Consider the following 18182-nt stretch of genomic DNA (forward strand, 5'->3'; position numbering starts at 1 on the left):
CAGGGTCGCTGTGATTTGGAACTGACTGGAAAGCACTCAGCGGAAGCAACATTTCCAAATTCTGATGCCCTCATTCTGAGGGATGTATGGCTTGCTAGGCTCTGTTCTGTAAGGCATGCTGCTTACTAGTGGATAGATAGACCCCCGTACCTCCCAGTGTGTCTGTGCCCATCTGTGTGTGTAGCAAGCCCCTGTGTGGTGCAAGTAGTTAAGTGCTTGTCTACTAACTGAAAGGTTGGCAGTACAAACCCACCCAGAAATTCTTTGGAAGAAAGGTCTGGTGATCTGCTTCTGAAAAGTCATAGTCCTGAAAAGTCTGTGAGACTCGGATCTGAAACACACAAGGTCACCGTGACTTAGAATCCACTCTCAGATCTGAAACAAACGAGGCCGAGACCGCCATGGCTTAGAATCCACTCACTGGCAAGCAACCGAATCCAGAACTAGACGGCTTAATAAAAAGTAATCAAAGGAAACACAACGGAGAACAGTTGGGAGGTACGCTTGTATGTTCTGGAATCAAAGGAAGAATTGGAAAGCCCGCACACACTTGGAACCATAATGAACCCAGCAGCCTGGGTTGCTCCCAGTTGGGCTGCCTGATATTGGTGTTTCCCAAAAGGACAACAAACTAATTGACTCGACTTAGGGCCAGGTGTTCATTTTGGACAATCTGCCTTGGCCAGGTATTCACGTAAGCCAGGCATGGGAAGCTGCCCTGTGCTAGAGACCACAGAAGCGCGTGTTATTTTTGAGAAGGGCATGTTACTGCGAACCTTAAGGTCAGCAGTTCGAAACTACCAGCCGCTCCGCGGGAGAAAGATGAGGCTTTCTACTCCCGTAAAGATTTACACCCTCGGAAACCCTGTACAGGGTCGCTATGGGTCGGAACCGACTCGATGGCACTTAACAACAACATGTTAAAATAACAAGTGGCTGCTAAAATAATTGTTGTGGTATCAGTAACTGGAGGCTTGGATAAAGACTGTTGTTAAGTACTGCCACATTTATATAATTGTACCTGTATTTATAGGCATCTATATTGAGGAGCCCTGGTATGGTGCTATGGGCTAATGTGTCAGACTGGAAAGTCATTTGAACTGCAAAGTTGGTGGTTCAAGCTCACCAGCTACTCCTTGGAAACCCTATAGAGGGTCGCTATGAGTCGGAATCAACTCCACAGCAACATAACATATGGAGTCCTGGACTTCTGGTGTGGTGCGGTAGTATCAGCACTGGACTGCCGCAGTTCAAATCCACCAGCTGCTCCTTGGAAACCCTGTCCTTTTTAGGGTCTCTATGGGTCAGAACCAACTCAATGGCACTCAGCAGCAGCACCAACATGCCTAATTCTCTGGTGGTGTAGTGGGTTACATCTTGGACTGCTAACCACAAGCTTGGCAGTTCAAACCCATCAGCTGCTCCACGGGAGAAAGATGAGGCCGTCAGAAAGAATCACAGTCTCGGAAATTGTATATAGGGTTGCTATGAGGGAGAAATGACTCTATGGCATTGGGTTTTGGGTTTTACACTATTGTGTGTATGTGCATACACACACACCCCATTCCCTTTGTAGTCAGCCCTCTCAGCACCCCCCCCCAACCCCCCCACCCCCCGGTTTGTGTACACAACATTCATGTTGTAAAGTAATCAGCTGCAAATACAATCTTGGCCACTAATTTGGGGGCAAATAACAAGTCGGTGCCATGCGGCAAACAAAGACTTTGCCTGATTTGGTATTCTAGTATCTACAGGTACCTAGCACCGTGCCAGGCATGTGGTAGGTTCTCAGTGATCACTGGATGAGCAGCGACCACCCACCAGTGCAGAATACCCACCCCCAGGACGTTCCAGGCACTTTGCTTGCTTGGTGCAGGGACATTTTTTACACCCAGATGTCTCATCCCCAACACCCAGAACCACAGACAAGCTGCACACCTTTTCCAGATGAACACTGGCTCTGTCTGAGTCGTGTGTAAAAGGAGTGCATGAAAGCTGGCTGACGTTAGATCCTGACTGGGATGAGGGGATTATAGGATCCTGAAAACTGACTTCTTTGTTCAGAGGGACAGACGGGGAGAGGAATCTAGACCAAGGATGGAATGACAAGCCTCGAGCTCTCAGACTAGCCAAGTGTAGCACACCCAGAGTCTGCCTCGGTGCTCTGCTTTTTGAACTACCTCAGAAACAATGGCAAGAAGGCTGTGTGTCGTTTGGCATATTGTTAACTAAAACATAAGTGATACACTCATATTTATAACTAAGAGATGGCAGCCAGGAGGCAGACTTGCAGAATATTCCCTTTGGTGGTGTAAATTATTATAGATGCCTGAATGTTAAAAAAAGAAAAGGAAAAGACCTAAAGTGAATAGAGAGAAATATTATTAACTGATGGTACATGAGGGGGATTATAATCATTGCAATGAAACAAGGTGTATGATTTGTTAAATGTAAAACTGATGATCTGCCTTGTAAACTTTCACTCAATCCACAATAAAAACCTTTTAAAAAATTCTTATTTACAAATGGCATTCAGAGGGCTTTGTTGTTAAGTGCCATCAAGTCGGTTCCAACTCATAGCGATCTGTATAGGGTTTCCGAGGAGCAGCTGGTGGGTTTGAACTATCAACTTTGTGGTTTGCAGTCCAATGCTGGTCCTACAGTGCCACGCTAGGGCTCATTCAACTCTCAACCCTGCCCTCTCCACTGGGGACCATTAAACTCTTGGTTCAATTATGGCTTGAGGGAATCATCCTGAATCTGGTTCAGATTCCCCTTGTCTTGTTTATCATTAGCAAACCCTTCCCTTGACCTTTTGGACTGGAGCTCTGTTTTGACCCACATTGCCCTAGGCTGGTGTAATCACTTCCTTGTGGCATAACTACTCTTTGCACTCACTCCCTGCTTCCACTCAAAGTCTAGTTGAGTAAGCAAACTTGAATATCACCACAGTAAGCAGTTCTATGGCTAAGGAACGTTTTGCAAATCGCTTCCAACATTTTGCAAATTGCCTTCCACTGGTTACCAAACCCCAAGAGAAGCGGCTTCCTCATTCCAGAGATTACACGGGGACAGTCTGTGGGGGCATTGAGACCCAAGGGTCAGGGTCTGGGTAGTCAGAAGTGAAATCCCAGGGTTGTGACGATTAAACCAGGGAATAATGGTAGCACTGCTGTATAATTGTGATTGTTTTTTCATACCTGCTGTGGACCAGGTGTGCTAAGGAATACTCATTAGGTGTTCAGACCTCCAGGGGGCAGACTTTATTACAACCATTTTAGGGAGGAGGTACCTAGATTTATTGCCCAGGATGACAAGACTCAAAGAGTGACAAAATCAGGATTTATACCCAGTCTGTGTCACATGGCTCTTCCTGAACCTGTCTCCCTTCCTAGATGGTGGCTACTGAGCTGGGTTGTTGTTGTTAAGTGCTGTTGAGTTGTTTCCAACCCATAGTGACTCTGTATAGGGTTTCCAAAGACTGGCTGATGAGCTTGAACCACCGACCTTGTGGTTTGAATGACTTTGCAGTCCAGCACCTTAGCCCTACATCCAGCATCTACACTAGTAGATGGTGGCTACTGAGCTGGTAAGTGCAGACAAATCTCAATGGGCAAGAGCTGAGTGTCAGGGGAGCAGGGCAACAGGCCAACACAAAGACAGGAGTGAGTGGTGATGGGTGGAGCCCTTTCCCACCACAAACATGAGTACCAGAGTCCAGTTTTCCCGGGCGTTGGCTGCATGGGGCAGGTCTGTACAATGTAAAGCCTCAAGGGGTTGAAGACGCAATAGAGCCGACCCTTGGAATTGCCCGTGTTGGTGGTTCTCATCAGCATCATGCCTAGCTGCTCAGCTTACATGTAAGAATACTGGCCAGTATCTTAGTTCTCCAGGCCTGCTATAACAGAAACACCCCAAGTGGATACCTTCAGCAAACAGAAATTCATTCTCTCATAGTTTAGGAGGCTAGGAGTCCAAATTCAGAGTGCCACCTGCTGTTTGTTGGCTCTGAAGAGAGGGCCTTGTCTTACCATCTGTAGACCCAGCATTTCCTGGAGATCTCCGTGTGTCTCAGCATCAGTCTCTCCCTTGATCTAGGAGCTTCCCAGTGCAGGAGCGTCCAGGTCCAACAGACACACTCCACTCCTGGCTCTTCTTTCATGGTGGTAGCAGGTCCACCTTCCTCTGCTCACTTCTGTTTCCTTTTATATCTCAAAAGAGATGCACTCAAGATGCAACCTAATCCTGTAGATTGCATCCAACCTCATTCACATCATAGAAATGCCAACACAAAGGATAATTATACCTAATTACATAGCATGTAAGGAGCTCTGGTAGCGTAGTGGTTACGAATTGGGCTGCAAACCACAAGGTCAGCAGTTCGAAACTACCAGCTGTTCCATGGGAGAAAGATGAGGCTTTCTGCTCCCGTAAAGACTTACAGCCTCGGAAACCCTGTATAGGGTTGCTATGAGTCAGAACCGACTCCATGGCACATAACCACCAACTACCACCACATAGCATGTATCACATATTAGATCTCGTCCTGGAGGTGATAACATCTGACCAGCAAGCCCACAGAGAATCCTGACCCAGCCAAGTTGACACAAAACTTAACGTATCACAGTCAGCATCCTTAGCATCCTTCTTCTGCATTTGATTGTGGACTTCCCCTGGCCCCTGCTGACTTTCCTGCCCTCTATTATTCACTCTCTGGTGTGGCACTGTGGGTTAATGAGCCCTCAGACTGCAAAGCCATTTGAACTGCAAGGTCGGAGGTTCAAGCTCACCAGCTGCTCCTCAGAAACCCTATACAGGATCACTATGGGTTGGTATTGATTTAACGGCAATTAACAACAACAGTCACTCTCTTGGAATCCTTGGAGTCCTGCAGGGCTAATGCACTGTACTGCAAGGTCAGTTTGAACCACAAGGTCAGCAGTTCAAGCTCACCAGCTGCTCCTCGGAAACCCTATACAGGTTCGTTGTGAGTCAGAACTGACTCAATGGCACTTAACAACAACAAAAACACTCACTGTGTTAGGAAGGCTCAACTTTTTGGCTCTCTTGGTTCTTCCTGGATGGTATTTTCAAGCTGCTTGGTCTCCCTGAGATTTAGTTTCCCCATCTCTAAACTGAGAGGTGGGCTTGGGTGCTCTCCCCGTCCCTGCCCTCGTGGGAAGGGCAGTGCCTAGTGTCACAGGGACCCTGTCTCTCCACCTGCCCTCCCTTTTCAGGAAGTCTGCCACCCAGCTGGACCTCACCAACGCCAAGAAAGCTATGATTGTCCCCGCGTTTGAGACACTGCGTTACCGCCTCTCCTTCCCCAAGTCGAAAGCGGAGCTGCTGTCAATGCTGGACATGGGGACTCTCTTCACCTTCAGGTTAGTAGTCCATGCTGCTGTCCCTCGGGGCCACCCAAAGACCTTCTTGCTCCTGTCAAGTCCAGACCCCAACACTGCAGATCCAGAGAGAAGCTCGTGCTGATGCCGGGCCATGGTAAAGTCAAGGAAAGTACCACGGGCCCTGAATCATGTTTCTGGAGTGTTCTCTCCCCAAGTGCCATGTGCTTTACTTCTGTGCATGGTGATGGGTACTATGTGCCCAGATGGAAGGGTACGCATGTTGCGGGGTAGGAGGGCGAAGTTGAAATCCTCATGTGCTCTTTGCTAAATTCAGTTCAGCTTCTTGCTCCCAACTCCTGGCTCTGAATTCTCATCTGTTTGTTCATTCATCCATTTGGTACGTGTCTTTAGCATCATGGCTGTTGGTCCTTCCCGTGCCTCTTCCGTGTGTGTGTGTGTGTGTGTGTGTGTGTGTGTGTGTGCGCGTGACTGTAAGGCAAGGTGAGGAGGGGTGTGTGTGGGAAGTGTTTACAAATGTGACTGTGTGTGTGTGCATGTGTGTGTGTGTGTAGGAGCATAGATTTGTGTATGACTCAGCCGGTGTATAGGAGTGTGTGAATGTGTGTCATGTGAGAATGTAGCTGTGTGTGTATTTGTATAGGAGCGTGCGTGTGTGTATTCCTGTGCAAGTGTGTGAGAGAGTGTAGGAGTGTGTGTCTGTGTAGATTATTTGAAGTGTGTGTGGGTATGTGTAGGAGTGTGTGAGTCTGGGTGTGTGTATAAGAGTGTGTATGTAAGAGTGTGAGTGTGTGTGAGTGTGTGTTAGTATTCATGTGTAAGTGTGTAGGAGTGTGAGTGTCTGGAGGAGTGGAGGTGTGTCTAAGAGTGTGGATAGAAGTATGTGTGAGTATTCATGTGTGAGTGTAGAGGACTGGAGGTGTGTATAAGACTGTGAGGAGTGTGTGTGTAAGAGGTTGACTGTTCATGTGTGAGTGTGTAGGAGTGTTCATGTGTGTAGGAGTGTAGGTGTGTCTAAGAGTGTGGATAGAAGTATGTGTGTGTGTGAGTATTCATGTGTGAGTATGGAGGAATGGAGGTGTGTGTAAGAGTGTGAGTATTCATGTGTGAGTGTGTAGGAGTGTGAGTGTGTGGAGGAGTTGGAGGTGTGTCTAACAGTGTGGACAGAAGAGTATGTGTGTGTGTGTGTGTGTGTGTGTGTGTGTGAGTATTCATGTGTAAGTGTGTAGGAGTGTGAGTGGAGGAGTTGGAGGTGTGTCTAACAGTGTGCACAGAAGTGTGTGTGTGTGTGTATTCATGTGTGAGTGTGTAGGAGTGTGTGTGTAAGAGTGGGAGTGTTCATGTGTGAGTGTGGAGGAGTGTGAGTGTGTGGAGGAGTGGAGGTGTTCTAACAGTGTGGATAGAAGTGTGTGTGAGTGTGTGTATTCATGTATGAGTATGATCTGGTCCGTGCTCCTCAGCCCTGGGATGGGCAGCCATGACCCCGACATCTGAAGTCATGAAGTGACTCTGTGGCTGTTCATACAGAGGTGACAGCTGAGTAACAGTTATAAACACCACAGTCCTCTTCCCAGGTACCCAGGAGTGCTGTCAGGGGTGCTGCCCAGCCACCTGTCCAGGTGCTACCCAGGTGCAACTGGGGGCAGCTGGTGACATTCATGCAGCACCTTTGGGTAAGAAGGAGCCCTCCTGGCTCTGCTGCCACTGCGGCCTCCTGTCCTGTAAAGAGGCGCCTCGTCTGTGAACCGCAGCAGACGAGTGCTACACAGAAGGCTGGAGACTCAATTCCTCCCAGAGGTGCTTCAGAAGAAAGGCCTGGCGCTCTGTGTCATCATGAGTCGGAATGGACTCAGTAGGAACTAACTGGTTTCAGTTAAGAATGGCCCAACCCTTCTTTTGAGCTAAAAAGCTGCATTTCTAGGCAATTGAAATTGTATTGAGAAGATGGTAGTGATGGTAACTGAGGTTTTCATACCTCTATCAAGCTTTTAGAATGTTTTCCAAACTTAATTTTGTCATCAGGGCATACTGTGAGGTAGGTTATTTGTTCTACAATTCAGAGAGTTTCATTTGCAGATTTTGTACAGATGAGAACCCGAAGATCAAGAGATCCTAGTAGAACCAGGACTCAAATGCCAGCCTTTCTCCTCTGTCCAGCATTCGGAAAAGTGATTTGAAAGCCTTAATATCTCTACAAAACAGCATTCTTTCTTTTCAAAAAGAAGCAACTTCCAGTTAGTGACTGCTTACCATACGTAGATGTTGTGGTCAGCTTATTCGATCCTGACAACAAATCATCAGTCGTAGTGGTTACGAGTTGGGCTGCTAACCTCAAGGTCAGCAGTTAAAAACTACCAGCTGTTCTGTGGGAGAGAGATGAGGCTTTCTGTTCCTCTAAAGATTTACAGCTTCGGAAACCCTATTCTGGATTGCTATGAGTTGGAACCAACTCCACGGAACACCACCCCATGGATATAGGAATTGAGGCTCTTAGAGGTTAATGAACTTGACCGAGAACACACAGTCAGTAAGTGTCAGCATCTGCGGAACTCCAGAGCCTGTAGCAGAGCCAAAATGCCATCAGACCTCTCTGATCAAGCCTTGTACATTCTCACCAATCACCATTTGAAGATACGGGGCAAGATCTTGCTGCTGGAACTTGAGACTTAGTCCGAGTTCCCTAGGTAGATTCTATATACTGATATCCGGACACCTAGTAAATCACCCAGGTGATTTGAGAACTCGTTTCAAGGCCAAGTCAGTGGACATACAGTCAGGGTCAGGTCTGCTGTGCCTGTGATCACAGCCATGGACAACAAGCCACCATGCAAAGTGCAAGCTTACAGCCCCTCCCTCCAGGAAAGCTGCTTCTGTTCCTTCCCTTGAAGCCTCCGAGCCGCACCCGGAATGAGCAAGGAAGTATCCACGCTTCGAGCCCTCTAGGACAGTGCTTCTCAGAGTGGGCCAAGTAGCATCAGCATCGCTGGAAATCGCAAAGCCTAAAACTACACTCCACAGCTACTGAACCCAAAACTCTGGGAGTGGGACGCAGCAATCGGAGTTTTAGACCAATTTCTGGGTGGTTCTGATGCACACTCACGGGTGAGACTCACTGCTTAAAGCAAAGGAGCCCCCAAGTAACACAAACAGTTAAGCACTGGACTACGAGTCAGAAGGATGGTATTGCAGACCTATCCAGAAGTGACTCCGAAGGCAAGCTGGTGATCTGTTTCCAAGAGTTCACAGGTTTAAAAATCCTAAGGTGCAGTTCTACTCTGCACACGTGGGGTCACTAGATCAGAATCAACTTGCCAATTTCTAACAACAGCTCGAAGCAAAGCAACGCAAGTCTTTTCTTCTAAGTTGTGGTGGTTGTTAAGGGCCATGGAGTCTGTTCTGACTCATAACGACATAGTATAGGGTTTCCAAGGAGCAGCAGCTAACGGGTTTGAATCGCCAACGTTGTGGTTAGTAGTCCAGTGCTTATCCTACAACACTATAGTAGAATGCTGCAGAGACGGAGCCAGGAAAGCAATCTCATCACTGAGTTATTTGTTTTGTTTAGTTTGGGGTGACTGCCTGCTGTTTACAGTCTCAGAGAACAAGCTCTGGAATCTAGTATCTGCTGGGCCGATCGTTGGCTCCTCTCATCAGTTTTGGGCCATAGTGCTTTTAATAACAGGTTCATGTAGCTTAAGCCCCTAGGTGGTATAACTGTTTCCACTCATCTGTTAACTGCAAGGAGCTCTGGTAGCGTAGTGGTTACAAATCGGGCTGCTAACCTCAAGGTCAGCAGTTCGAAACTATTAGCTGTTCCGCGGGAGAAAGATGAGGTTTTCTGCTCCTGTAAAGATTTACAGCCTCGGAAACCCTGTACAGGGTTACTATGAGTCGAAACCGACTCCACGACACATCGTGACCACCACTAATGAAACACTGGAGTTGTTCCCATTGTCACCAGGGGATAAAGCCCTGCCAGTCTGTTCCTATAAAGATTACAGCCCACAAAACCCTCTGGAGCAGTTGTACTGTGTGCCACACGTGGTTGTCATGAGGCAGAAACAACTAGACAGCAGCAGGTTGGGTGGTTTTGGTTTAATAATAACTTCATGGTATCCCGTGCTGGCCAGCACTGTTCAGACTAGAGCCAGAAGAAGCTGCCTCAACACCCAGAGGCACAGAACTCACCAGCTGCCCCCAAACAGACTGAGGGGTCTCTTGTTTTCCCCCTTTGACCTTATAATTGGTCACGTGTTTAGCAGGTACATAGGGTATCATGGAGAGCAGAGAGTGGAATCTTTGTGAATTAATATCACACCTGTGTTGCACCATAAGATACGCATTGGGCTGCTAACCACAAGGTTGGCAGTTCAGACCTGTCAGCTGCTCCAAAGGAGAAAGATGAGGCTAGAGATTTACAGTCTCGGAAACTCTTTACAGGGTTGCTAGGAGCCAGAACCGACCTGATGGCAGTGTTTTCTGTGGCAAACAAAGAGAAATAAGACAGTGTCTGCATTTTTGAGGACCTGTGATGTGAGAATGAACTAAAACGTAGTAGCAATACTTCTTGGCTTGCCCTCCTATCAGGTACTTTTCTAAGACCCTCATGTGAACTCATTACTCAATCCTTATAATTCCATGAACTAGATACTATTGTTGTTTCTGTTTTTCTAAGTGTAAGAAATAAAGGTTCAGAGGGATAAATAATTCATGAACGTGTGGGACTCCTAGTGTGGCACTGTGGGATACAGCACTGGACTGCAAGGTCAGTGGTTCAGACTCACCAGGCATTCCTTGGGAACCCTATACGGGTTTGCTATGAGTCGGCACCGACTTTATGGCACTTAACAACAACAATAACCTTTTGAGGGTCAGAATGCAAAACCCTCAGCAGCCTGGCTCCCGGACCACGTAGGGTTCAGCAGCCTTGTAGGGAACTAGCATTGACGAATGCCTCTGTGTGGCAGCCTTTCTCCTTTTAGCTCCTTAGCAATTCAACAAGCCAGGTGTTACTTAGACACAAGGAAAAGAAAGGTCTGTTAGCTGAAGCGCTTTGTTGTGCAACATTGCACAGCTCAGAAGTGGTCAAGGTGGGATTTGGACGCTGGTCTGATGGGCCCACGGCACCATGTTCTGAAGCGGAGCCATGGTACAGCCCTCACTTGGGCTCTGCCAATTCTGTCAAAAACTGCAGATGCCAAGACTGTCTGCTCAGCAGTTTACAAATGGGAAATCAGCTCCTTCCTGCTCTGACTTTTGGATTTGACTTGAGATTGGCATCCTCACTTCATCAACCTACCTTTTCACACTCCATCAAAGCTCCATCCTCGACCTTCCTCTGCCTTCCATCTGTGGGACCTTGGTTTTGGTGAATTGATGGACTGAGATTCAAGTCCCTGCCTCCTCTAAGCCTGACCAACACATCCTAACAGCACAACTTGATGGACGTCTACCAGTAGGCCAATGCCTATTCAACCACCCTGAATTTCTGGGTCAGAGGAAGTCTATCCTCAGTGTTAGAAGAGCAGAATTTGGAAGCAGTTATGGCTCCTGCCTACAGAGCTCCTAGCCACACCAAGCACTTACCCTCACGGAAACCTCACTTACTTTAAAGAACCTTCCCTAAGGTGGAGAAGGAACCCTACAGAAGGCTCTGCTATGAGTCAGATTTAACCTGATGGAACTCAACAATAGCATACAGTGTTTGGAGTCCTGGTATGGGTAAGCACTGGACTATTAACCACAACATCAGTGGTTCAAATCCACCAGCCACTCCTCAGAAATCCTATCCAGGGTCTCTGTGAGTCAGGACTGACTCCAAGGTACTCAATGATGACAACAACATAGATTATACACAGTGCATACATTCTTGTTGTTAAGTGCCTTGGAACCCGGTTCAGCTCACAGTGACCCTGTACAGGGTTGCTACTTTGTGGGAGTAGAAAGTCTCGTCTTTCTCCTGTAGAACAGCTAGTGGGCTTGAACTGTCAATGTTGTGGTTTGCAGTCCAGTGTTTATCCTGTGGAGCCGCCACGCTCCCCAGTGCATACATTGTAGGTGCTTAACTAATGTTAGCTTATTATCATTGCTCCTGTATGTTTGTATTCATTTTCTGTTGCAGATTTATTATCTTATGGTTCCGGTGGCTCACAGGGCTGGCCACGGCTTGATGGAATCTCTGTTCTGCTCTGGGTCTCCCAGGGTGGGAATCAAGGTGTCAGACGCCCTCTGGTTCTTGTCTAGGCTCTGGTGGTTGAGCTTCCATGTAACAAAGGGCTGAGGTCCCTGTTTTCCTGCTACTTGCCATCTGGGGGGCTTTCAACCCCTAGGGGCCACCCACAGCTCTTAGCCACATGGCCCCTACAAGCAGCTCACAACAGGGCTCTTTGCTTTCTCTCCAGCCAATCAGAGTGCACGCAGCTAGGACTTCCTCTTCTGCTTCTGAAGGTTTGTTGTGAAGTGCCGTCGAGTCTGTTCCAACTCATAGCGACCCTGTATAGGGTTTCCTAGAAGCAGCTGGTGGGTTTGAACTCCAGCCTTGTGGTTCAAAGATACCTTGCAGTCCAGTGTTTATAGTGTATCTACAAAATTCCACAGAATCGTGGGAGTTTATCCCATTGGTTTCACAGGTTCTGCCAGTACCCAAAGGGGTAGGGAAGGATGAGTCATTAGGGACCTTAGAGTTCACCCTACCACCGTGGTTTCGGGTAAGAATTAATATACAGCACAGACCAACCTTCAATCAGTTGCATATAAATGACAACAGCATTTCAGGAGTTCACATGCTCTTTCATAATGGGGGTCTCCTCACCTTGAAGAACATAGAGAAAGGCCTATATCAGCATGGACCTCCCCTTCCTTCCAATCAGCGGTGTTTGGCAACTTCACTGCCTTTCCTTCCACCCAACGACATTTCTCCATGTTTCCTAGGTACCACGTCTGGACAAAAGGCCACGCACCCACAAACTTTGCCAAGTGGCGAACCGCCACCACGCCTTACCGGGTGGAATGGGAGGCCGATTTCGAGCCGTACGTTGTCGTGAGACGGGGCTGCCCTGAGTATGACCGGAGGTTCGTGGGCTTTGGCTGGAACAAGGTGGCTCATATCATGGAACTGGATGCACAGGTGAGATTAGTGGACCATCCTGCTAGTGTGGCGGGAAGCAGAAACAGCAGAGACCCAAGAAGGACCAAGAGGTGTTCAGAGATAGAGAGGAAGAACGTACCGCTGCCAGTCCTCAGAGGTCTTCATTCCCAAACCACTTCCCTTTAAGTAGGAGTTGGGTTCCAAGTCAGGTCCCAGACAAATGTGAGTTCCCCATGACATACCAGTTTACCCTTTCATTCTCACCCAGCCCGGCGATGAAGACAAACAAGTGACAGCCATTCATCACCGAGCCTCTGAGTCACAGAAGTCACCCAGCATTCTAGCTCAGCTAATGACGTAAAGCTTGCAGTTAAGACCCTACTGTTTTTCTACCCGAGAACTACAGGAGCATTTTTGATGTGGTGTTTAGCCATAAAGCCCTTTCAGCCATTCAACTAATATTTACTGACAACCTACTTCAAAGGAAATGTTATGCAGAATTCCAATATTTTAAGCCAGCATTTGGCAGACTTTCTCTATCAAAGGCTGGACAGTAGCTATCTCAGGCTTAGTGCCCCTACCAGACTCTGTCAGCACTTACTCAGCTCTTCCTTGTGCTGAAAAAGTTAAGTGCTATTGAGTCCTTTGACAATATGTAAGCATGTGGGTGTGGCTGTTTCTGGTTGAGTTTGGAGGTTGTCTGAGCCTTCAAACTCACCTTTCCCCTTCATAGTGATAAAGCAAAATGGCGGCTCTACTGCCTGCTGTGAGGAGAGCCAGTAACTCGGAGACAGGAGTGTGGTAAAGTCAGCAAGGTTTGATGTAGATCCGATAGACAGAAGACAAAGAGGACTGCATGTCCTCCAAAGACTGCCTCCCAGAGGAGAAAGGGGGAAGAGGGTTTATAGGAATTTGGGAGCATGAGGTGGAGGCCTGGGGAATTTCAGAAACTTCTGTATTCCTTTAATAGTCCTACTGGTTAACCCAAAGGAAAATGCAGGTCAAGATTATCACTAATGAGTATTCTCCTTCACAAGATGTTGTTGTTGTTGTTGTTAAATGTCGTCGAGTCGGTTCTGACCCATAGCAACCCTGAACAGGGTTTCTGAGGCTGTAAATCTTTACGGGAGCAGAACGCCTCATCTTTGTCCCGTGAGATAGAGTTGCTTTAACCAGTTGTGGCTTCAATATGTTAATCCCCAAGACACCTTGCAGAACACATTATAAAGATTTACCGACAACAGTAACTCCAAGTTCAGGGAAGCCTAAAGTAGGGTGCCCAATGCTGGTTGCCCATGAGAATCACCGGGAGAACTTGAAACCAGTTCCATTAGGACTAGAAGCAATGTCAGGTGATATTAATGCATTTGTTTATCCATTCATCTGTGGTGGGCATCTAGATTATTTCCACTTTGGGCTACTGTGAAAAGTACTGAAATGTACATTGGCACATTGGTTTTCATTTTCCTTATTCCTTTTTGTGTGTGTGTCTCCTCTTTTGCACTGATGTGTTGGGGTTGTTACATCACATCCAAGTCTCATTAGACACCTATAGGAACCCTGGTTTGGCGCTATGGGCTAGTGCACTGGACTCTGAGTCAGAACCAACTGAACGGCACCCAACGACCACAGGATTGAGAACCAATGCTGTAGAGAAAAGATTGTAGATCAGCATCCGTCCATTTTGTAAAACAGAAAGCATGATTTCTCCTACCTATATTTTGACTAATACTTGGAGACAGCCCCACGCTGCTAGTAGGCAGAAATGTTTAATCTACTTCAACTTCTGTACGAAAGAAAGAAAAATAGCATCATGTTCATGTACCCAGCAATGCAGTGAGGCAAACCAGGTCTAATAAAGTTCATTTTTTCTAGCACTGAAACCTGGGCTGTCTATTTTAGATAATTTGGACAGAACTCTTGAAAATACCTTGTATCTTTTCCTTCCTTTGACAGTAGCCCATGCCAAACATAATTTTACCCTTCCTAGTGATTGAAGCAAATAAAAAGCCCCTGGCAGCCACACCTACAATGCTAGTGGTATTTGTTGTTGTTGTTGTTGTCAAGTGCCGCCAAGTCCTCTCAGATTGAGAATAAGTTGGGTTCCAAGCCAAGTCCTAGCCAAATGTGAGTTCCCCATGACACACCCATTTACCCTTTCATCCTCACCCAGCCCAGCGATGAAGATAATCAAATGATAGCCGTTCATCACTGAGCCTCTTGAGTCACAGAAGTGACACCGTATTCTAGGAGCCACCACATGAATGACATGAAGCTTGCAGTTAAGACCCAACACTATAGGGTTTCCAAGGAGCAGCTGGTGGGTTTGAACTAGCGACCTTGCAGTTAATGGTCCAGTGCTCATCATATAGTGCCCCACCAGTGGTATTTGAAGGGTTTTTTTTGGTAATTTTCTCTCCCCGACAATGAAGTGTTCCAGTCAGCTAAGTCCTGTGAGTTCTAGTTTTCTTTTCACGGTGTTTCTCACTCATTCCTCTCCCTCAATTATCACGTCTTGCTGCTGTGTCGGCCTTTCTCTAGAACAGCTATTATCCCCCTTCCAGATTTTCCTTTTCAGATTTCCTCCTGATCTGCTCTGGCTAGGAATAGAAAGCAGAAGCTTATCACATGATGTCCACATCAGAGTAAATAGAGTCTGTGTGAAGGTTTGCTGGCGGCTTCTTTGAGTTTCATGTTCTGTAATTTGGCCATAAAACCAAAAACCAAACCTTCTACTATTGAGTGACCCTTTAGGTCAGAGTTAGAACTGCCCTGTGGGATTTTATGTAAAGATCTACAGCCTTGGGAACCCTACACAGCTTCTTACCCCTGGACTGCTAACCACAAAGGTCAGCAGTTCTAACCCACCAGCTGCTCCGTGGGAGACAAAAGAGGCTCTCAGCCTCCATAAACATTTACAGCCTCAGACACTCTATACAGGATCGCTCTGCATTGCAATCGACTCAGTGGTCATGTGTGTGTGTTGTTGTTTTAATTTTTACAGTCATCTTTCTCCCATGGAGAGGCTGGTGGACTCGAACCACCATTAGCAACCAAGTATTTTAACCACTGTGTCATCCAGAGACCATTTACTTTATCTCCATTTCAGCTGTCTTCTGCCGGGTGGATTGTGTAGCTTGTTATCAGAATTTGTAGGGACAGTTGTGTCCTTGATGAGCATCAGGCCAGTCTGATGTTGGGAGGGTTTTGCTTGTTTGTCTTTGCTTGTGGTAAAATAACTATGACGCAGCATTCACCCATTTCGGCAGGTATGGTTCATTGATACTGATTTCATGAACCGTGTTGGGCAACCATCACCAGTGTAGCTTGCTAGGTTTTCCATCACCAATTACAGATGCGCCATGCTTCCTCAACAATGGAAAACATTGGCCAACTCTGATAGACATGCATTTGCCTATTATCCATGGGATCATACAATATTTATCCTTTGGTGACTGACTCTTTTCATTCACCATAATGTTTTCAAGATTCATCCACGTTATATCAGGGTTTTTGTATATCTATATTGTTTTATGACCGTGTTGATAAGCACTGGACTGTGAACCACAGGTTGGCAACTCCAGCCCACCATCTGCTAAAGAAAGATGAGGCTTTCTGTTAGCACAAAGATTTACAGCCTTGGAAACCCAATACATGTCGCTATGAGTTGGAATTGACTCAGCTGCACTTAACAACAATAGAAACTATATCACAGTTTGTTTATCCATTCATCTGTGGTGGGCATCTAGATTATTTCCACTTTGGGCTACTGTGAAAAGTACTGAAATGTACATTGGCACATTGGTTTTCATTTTCCTTATTCCTTTTTGTGTGTGTGTCTCCTCTTTTGCACTGATGTGTTGGGGTTGTTATATCACATCCAAGTCTCATTAGACACCACGAGAATAGATGTCAGTTAATTGAGCAAGAGACTCATCCATGGTTTGCACCATCCTAAAGTGACCTGGAGAGTACTGGTGTGTCATGGTAGGACAAGCACTGAACAGCTAAGCACAAGGTCAGCAGTTCAAACCCACCAGCCATTCCTTGGAAACCCTATAGAGGGTCACTGTGAATCAGAACAGACTTGACTGCACTTAACAACAACAACTAAGTGACTTGGTGTGGTGCAGTAGGATAAGCATTGGACTACTAACCACAAGGTTGATGGTTCAAATCCACCAGCAGTTCCTTGGAAACCCTATGTTGTTAAGTAGGTTCCAGCTCAAGTAAGTTCCAACTCATAGCAACCTATACAGGGTTTCTAAGGAACAGCTGGTTTTGAACTGCCACCTTGTGGTTAGCAGTTCAGTGCTGATCCTATAGTGCCACACCAGGAGTCCTGGGGACCCTATACAGAGTCTCTCTGAGTTAGAACTGACTCGATGGCACTTAGCGACAATAGCAATAATAGGGTATGTGTAAAAGTCCTGGTGTGGTGCTGTTGTAGGATAAGCACTGAACTACTAACCAAAAGGTCAGCGGTTCAACACTATAGAGACTGGTTGTGAGTTGGAACTGATTCAACAGTGTTTAACAAGAAAAGCAAAGTGAATCTATGAGTATGAATTCACATTATCAAGAACTTTTTATGGGCCATGATCTGTGTTTCATCTTTACAGAAATTCTCCAAGGTCACTATTTTTAGCTAATAAATGAGAAGACTAAGACTCAGAGAAGTGACATCATTTGCCCAAGGTCATAGCAGTAGACCTGAACTGTTGCACCCCAAGGCTGACGTGCCTTCAGTGGTGCTCTCATGCGCCTTGGTGTCATTCACAGTTCATTCATTCTCTTGGCCTTTCATTTGGGTCTTCATGCAATGAGGAGGCCTCTTGAAGTGTTCATCCTTCTCTTGTCTTCTTCCAGGAATACGAATTCATTGTGCTACCCAACGCCTACATGATCCACATGCCTCACGCCCCCAGCTTTGACATTACCAAGTTCCGTTCCAACAAGCAATACCGCATCTGTCTCAAAACCCTGAAGGAAGAGTTTCAACAGGACATGTCCCGCCGCTACGGCTTCGCTGCCCTGAAATATCTCACGGCTGAAAACAACAGCTAGCACCAAGATGCCCACCACTAGGAAGAGAGACTCTGCAGGAAAGAGCCACTCGCTGCTGGGGGCCCAGCCTTCAAACTCAAAATTGAGCTCTGCTTTTTGGTTTGTTTTTCGTTGTCTCTTTGGTCCAACAGAGTTTCCCACCCTCCAGAGATCTGGAATGAGGTTCCAGCCCACCCTTCTCTGCCCCCATACCCAGCATTCCCAGAATGTGGGGAAAGACCACCACTACTGTCTCCTCAAGATTGGGACACAGAAGATGAGGGGGAGTAAAGGGGTTATCACCACAAAACCCTACAACCAAGCCAGATTCTGTAGGGTTTTCTCGTTACTTGTTAATAATTGTGCTTCCCGTCGTAGCTGGGGAGAAAGGGAAGTCGGAGTGCTGGGGGTTAACCATCCCAGGAAATAAAAGCAAAAATGTGTATCTTCATTAAGAGGAAACTTTCTTTGCCCTGCAATCTCAGTGGGTACCCAAGAGGAGGGCAAATCCATGATCTAAACCAGCCATTTGGAAAATCCAATGGGAATGTTGTATCTGGAGGGATCCGGACGGAGGTGGTGGTTGGTTCTTCATTCTCAAGTTCCCTCATCATTTGTTTTGCTTTGTTTTCATTTGGGAGATTTTATTTGTTTTTGTTCTGGGAATCCAAAATAGGAAAGGTCAT

At 46.7% G+C, this 18182-nt stretch overlaps 1 protein-coding gene across 2 annotated transcripts in view; it reads left to right on the plus strand.

Annotated features, from left to right (window-relative positions):
• Positions 1-17723, plus strand: part of LARGE (like-glycosyltransferase) — a 573542-nt gene extending 555819 nt beyond the window's left edge. The window contains exons 12-14 of one of the 2 annotated variants that reach the window (XM_006865235.1): positions 5238-5384; positions 12294-12489; positions 17320-17723. In XM_006865235.1, coding sequence (XP_006865297.1) covers positions 5238-5384; positions 12294-12489; positions 17320-17517 — 541 coding nt within the window. In that variant the 3' untranslated portion in view covers positions 17518-17723. The remainder of the gene's footprint in view (positions 1-5237; positions 5385-12293; positions 12490-17319) is intronic. The other variant, XM_006865236.1, reaches the window with a different exon arrangement.
• Positions 17724-18182: the final 459 nt, after the last annotated feature.

Source organism: Chrysochloris asiatica, unplaced genomic scaffold (assembly GCF_000296735.1).
Source record: "Chrysochloris asiatica unplaced genomic scaffold, ChrAsi1.0 scaffold00076, whole genome shotgun sequence".
Lineage (NCBI taxonomy): Eukaryota > Metazoa > Chordata > Mammalia > Afrosoricida > Chrysochloridae > Chrysochloris > Chrysochloris asiatica.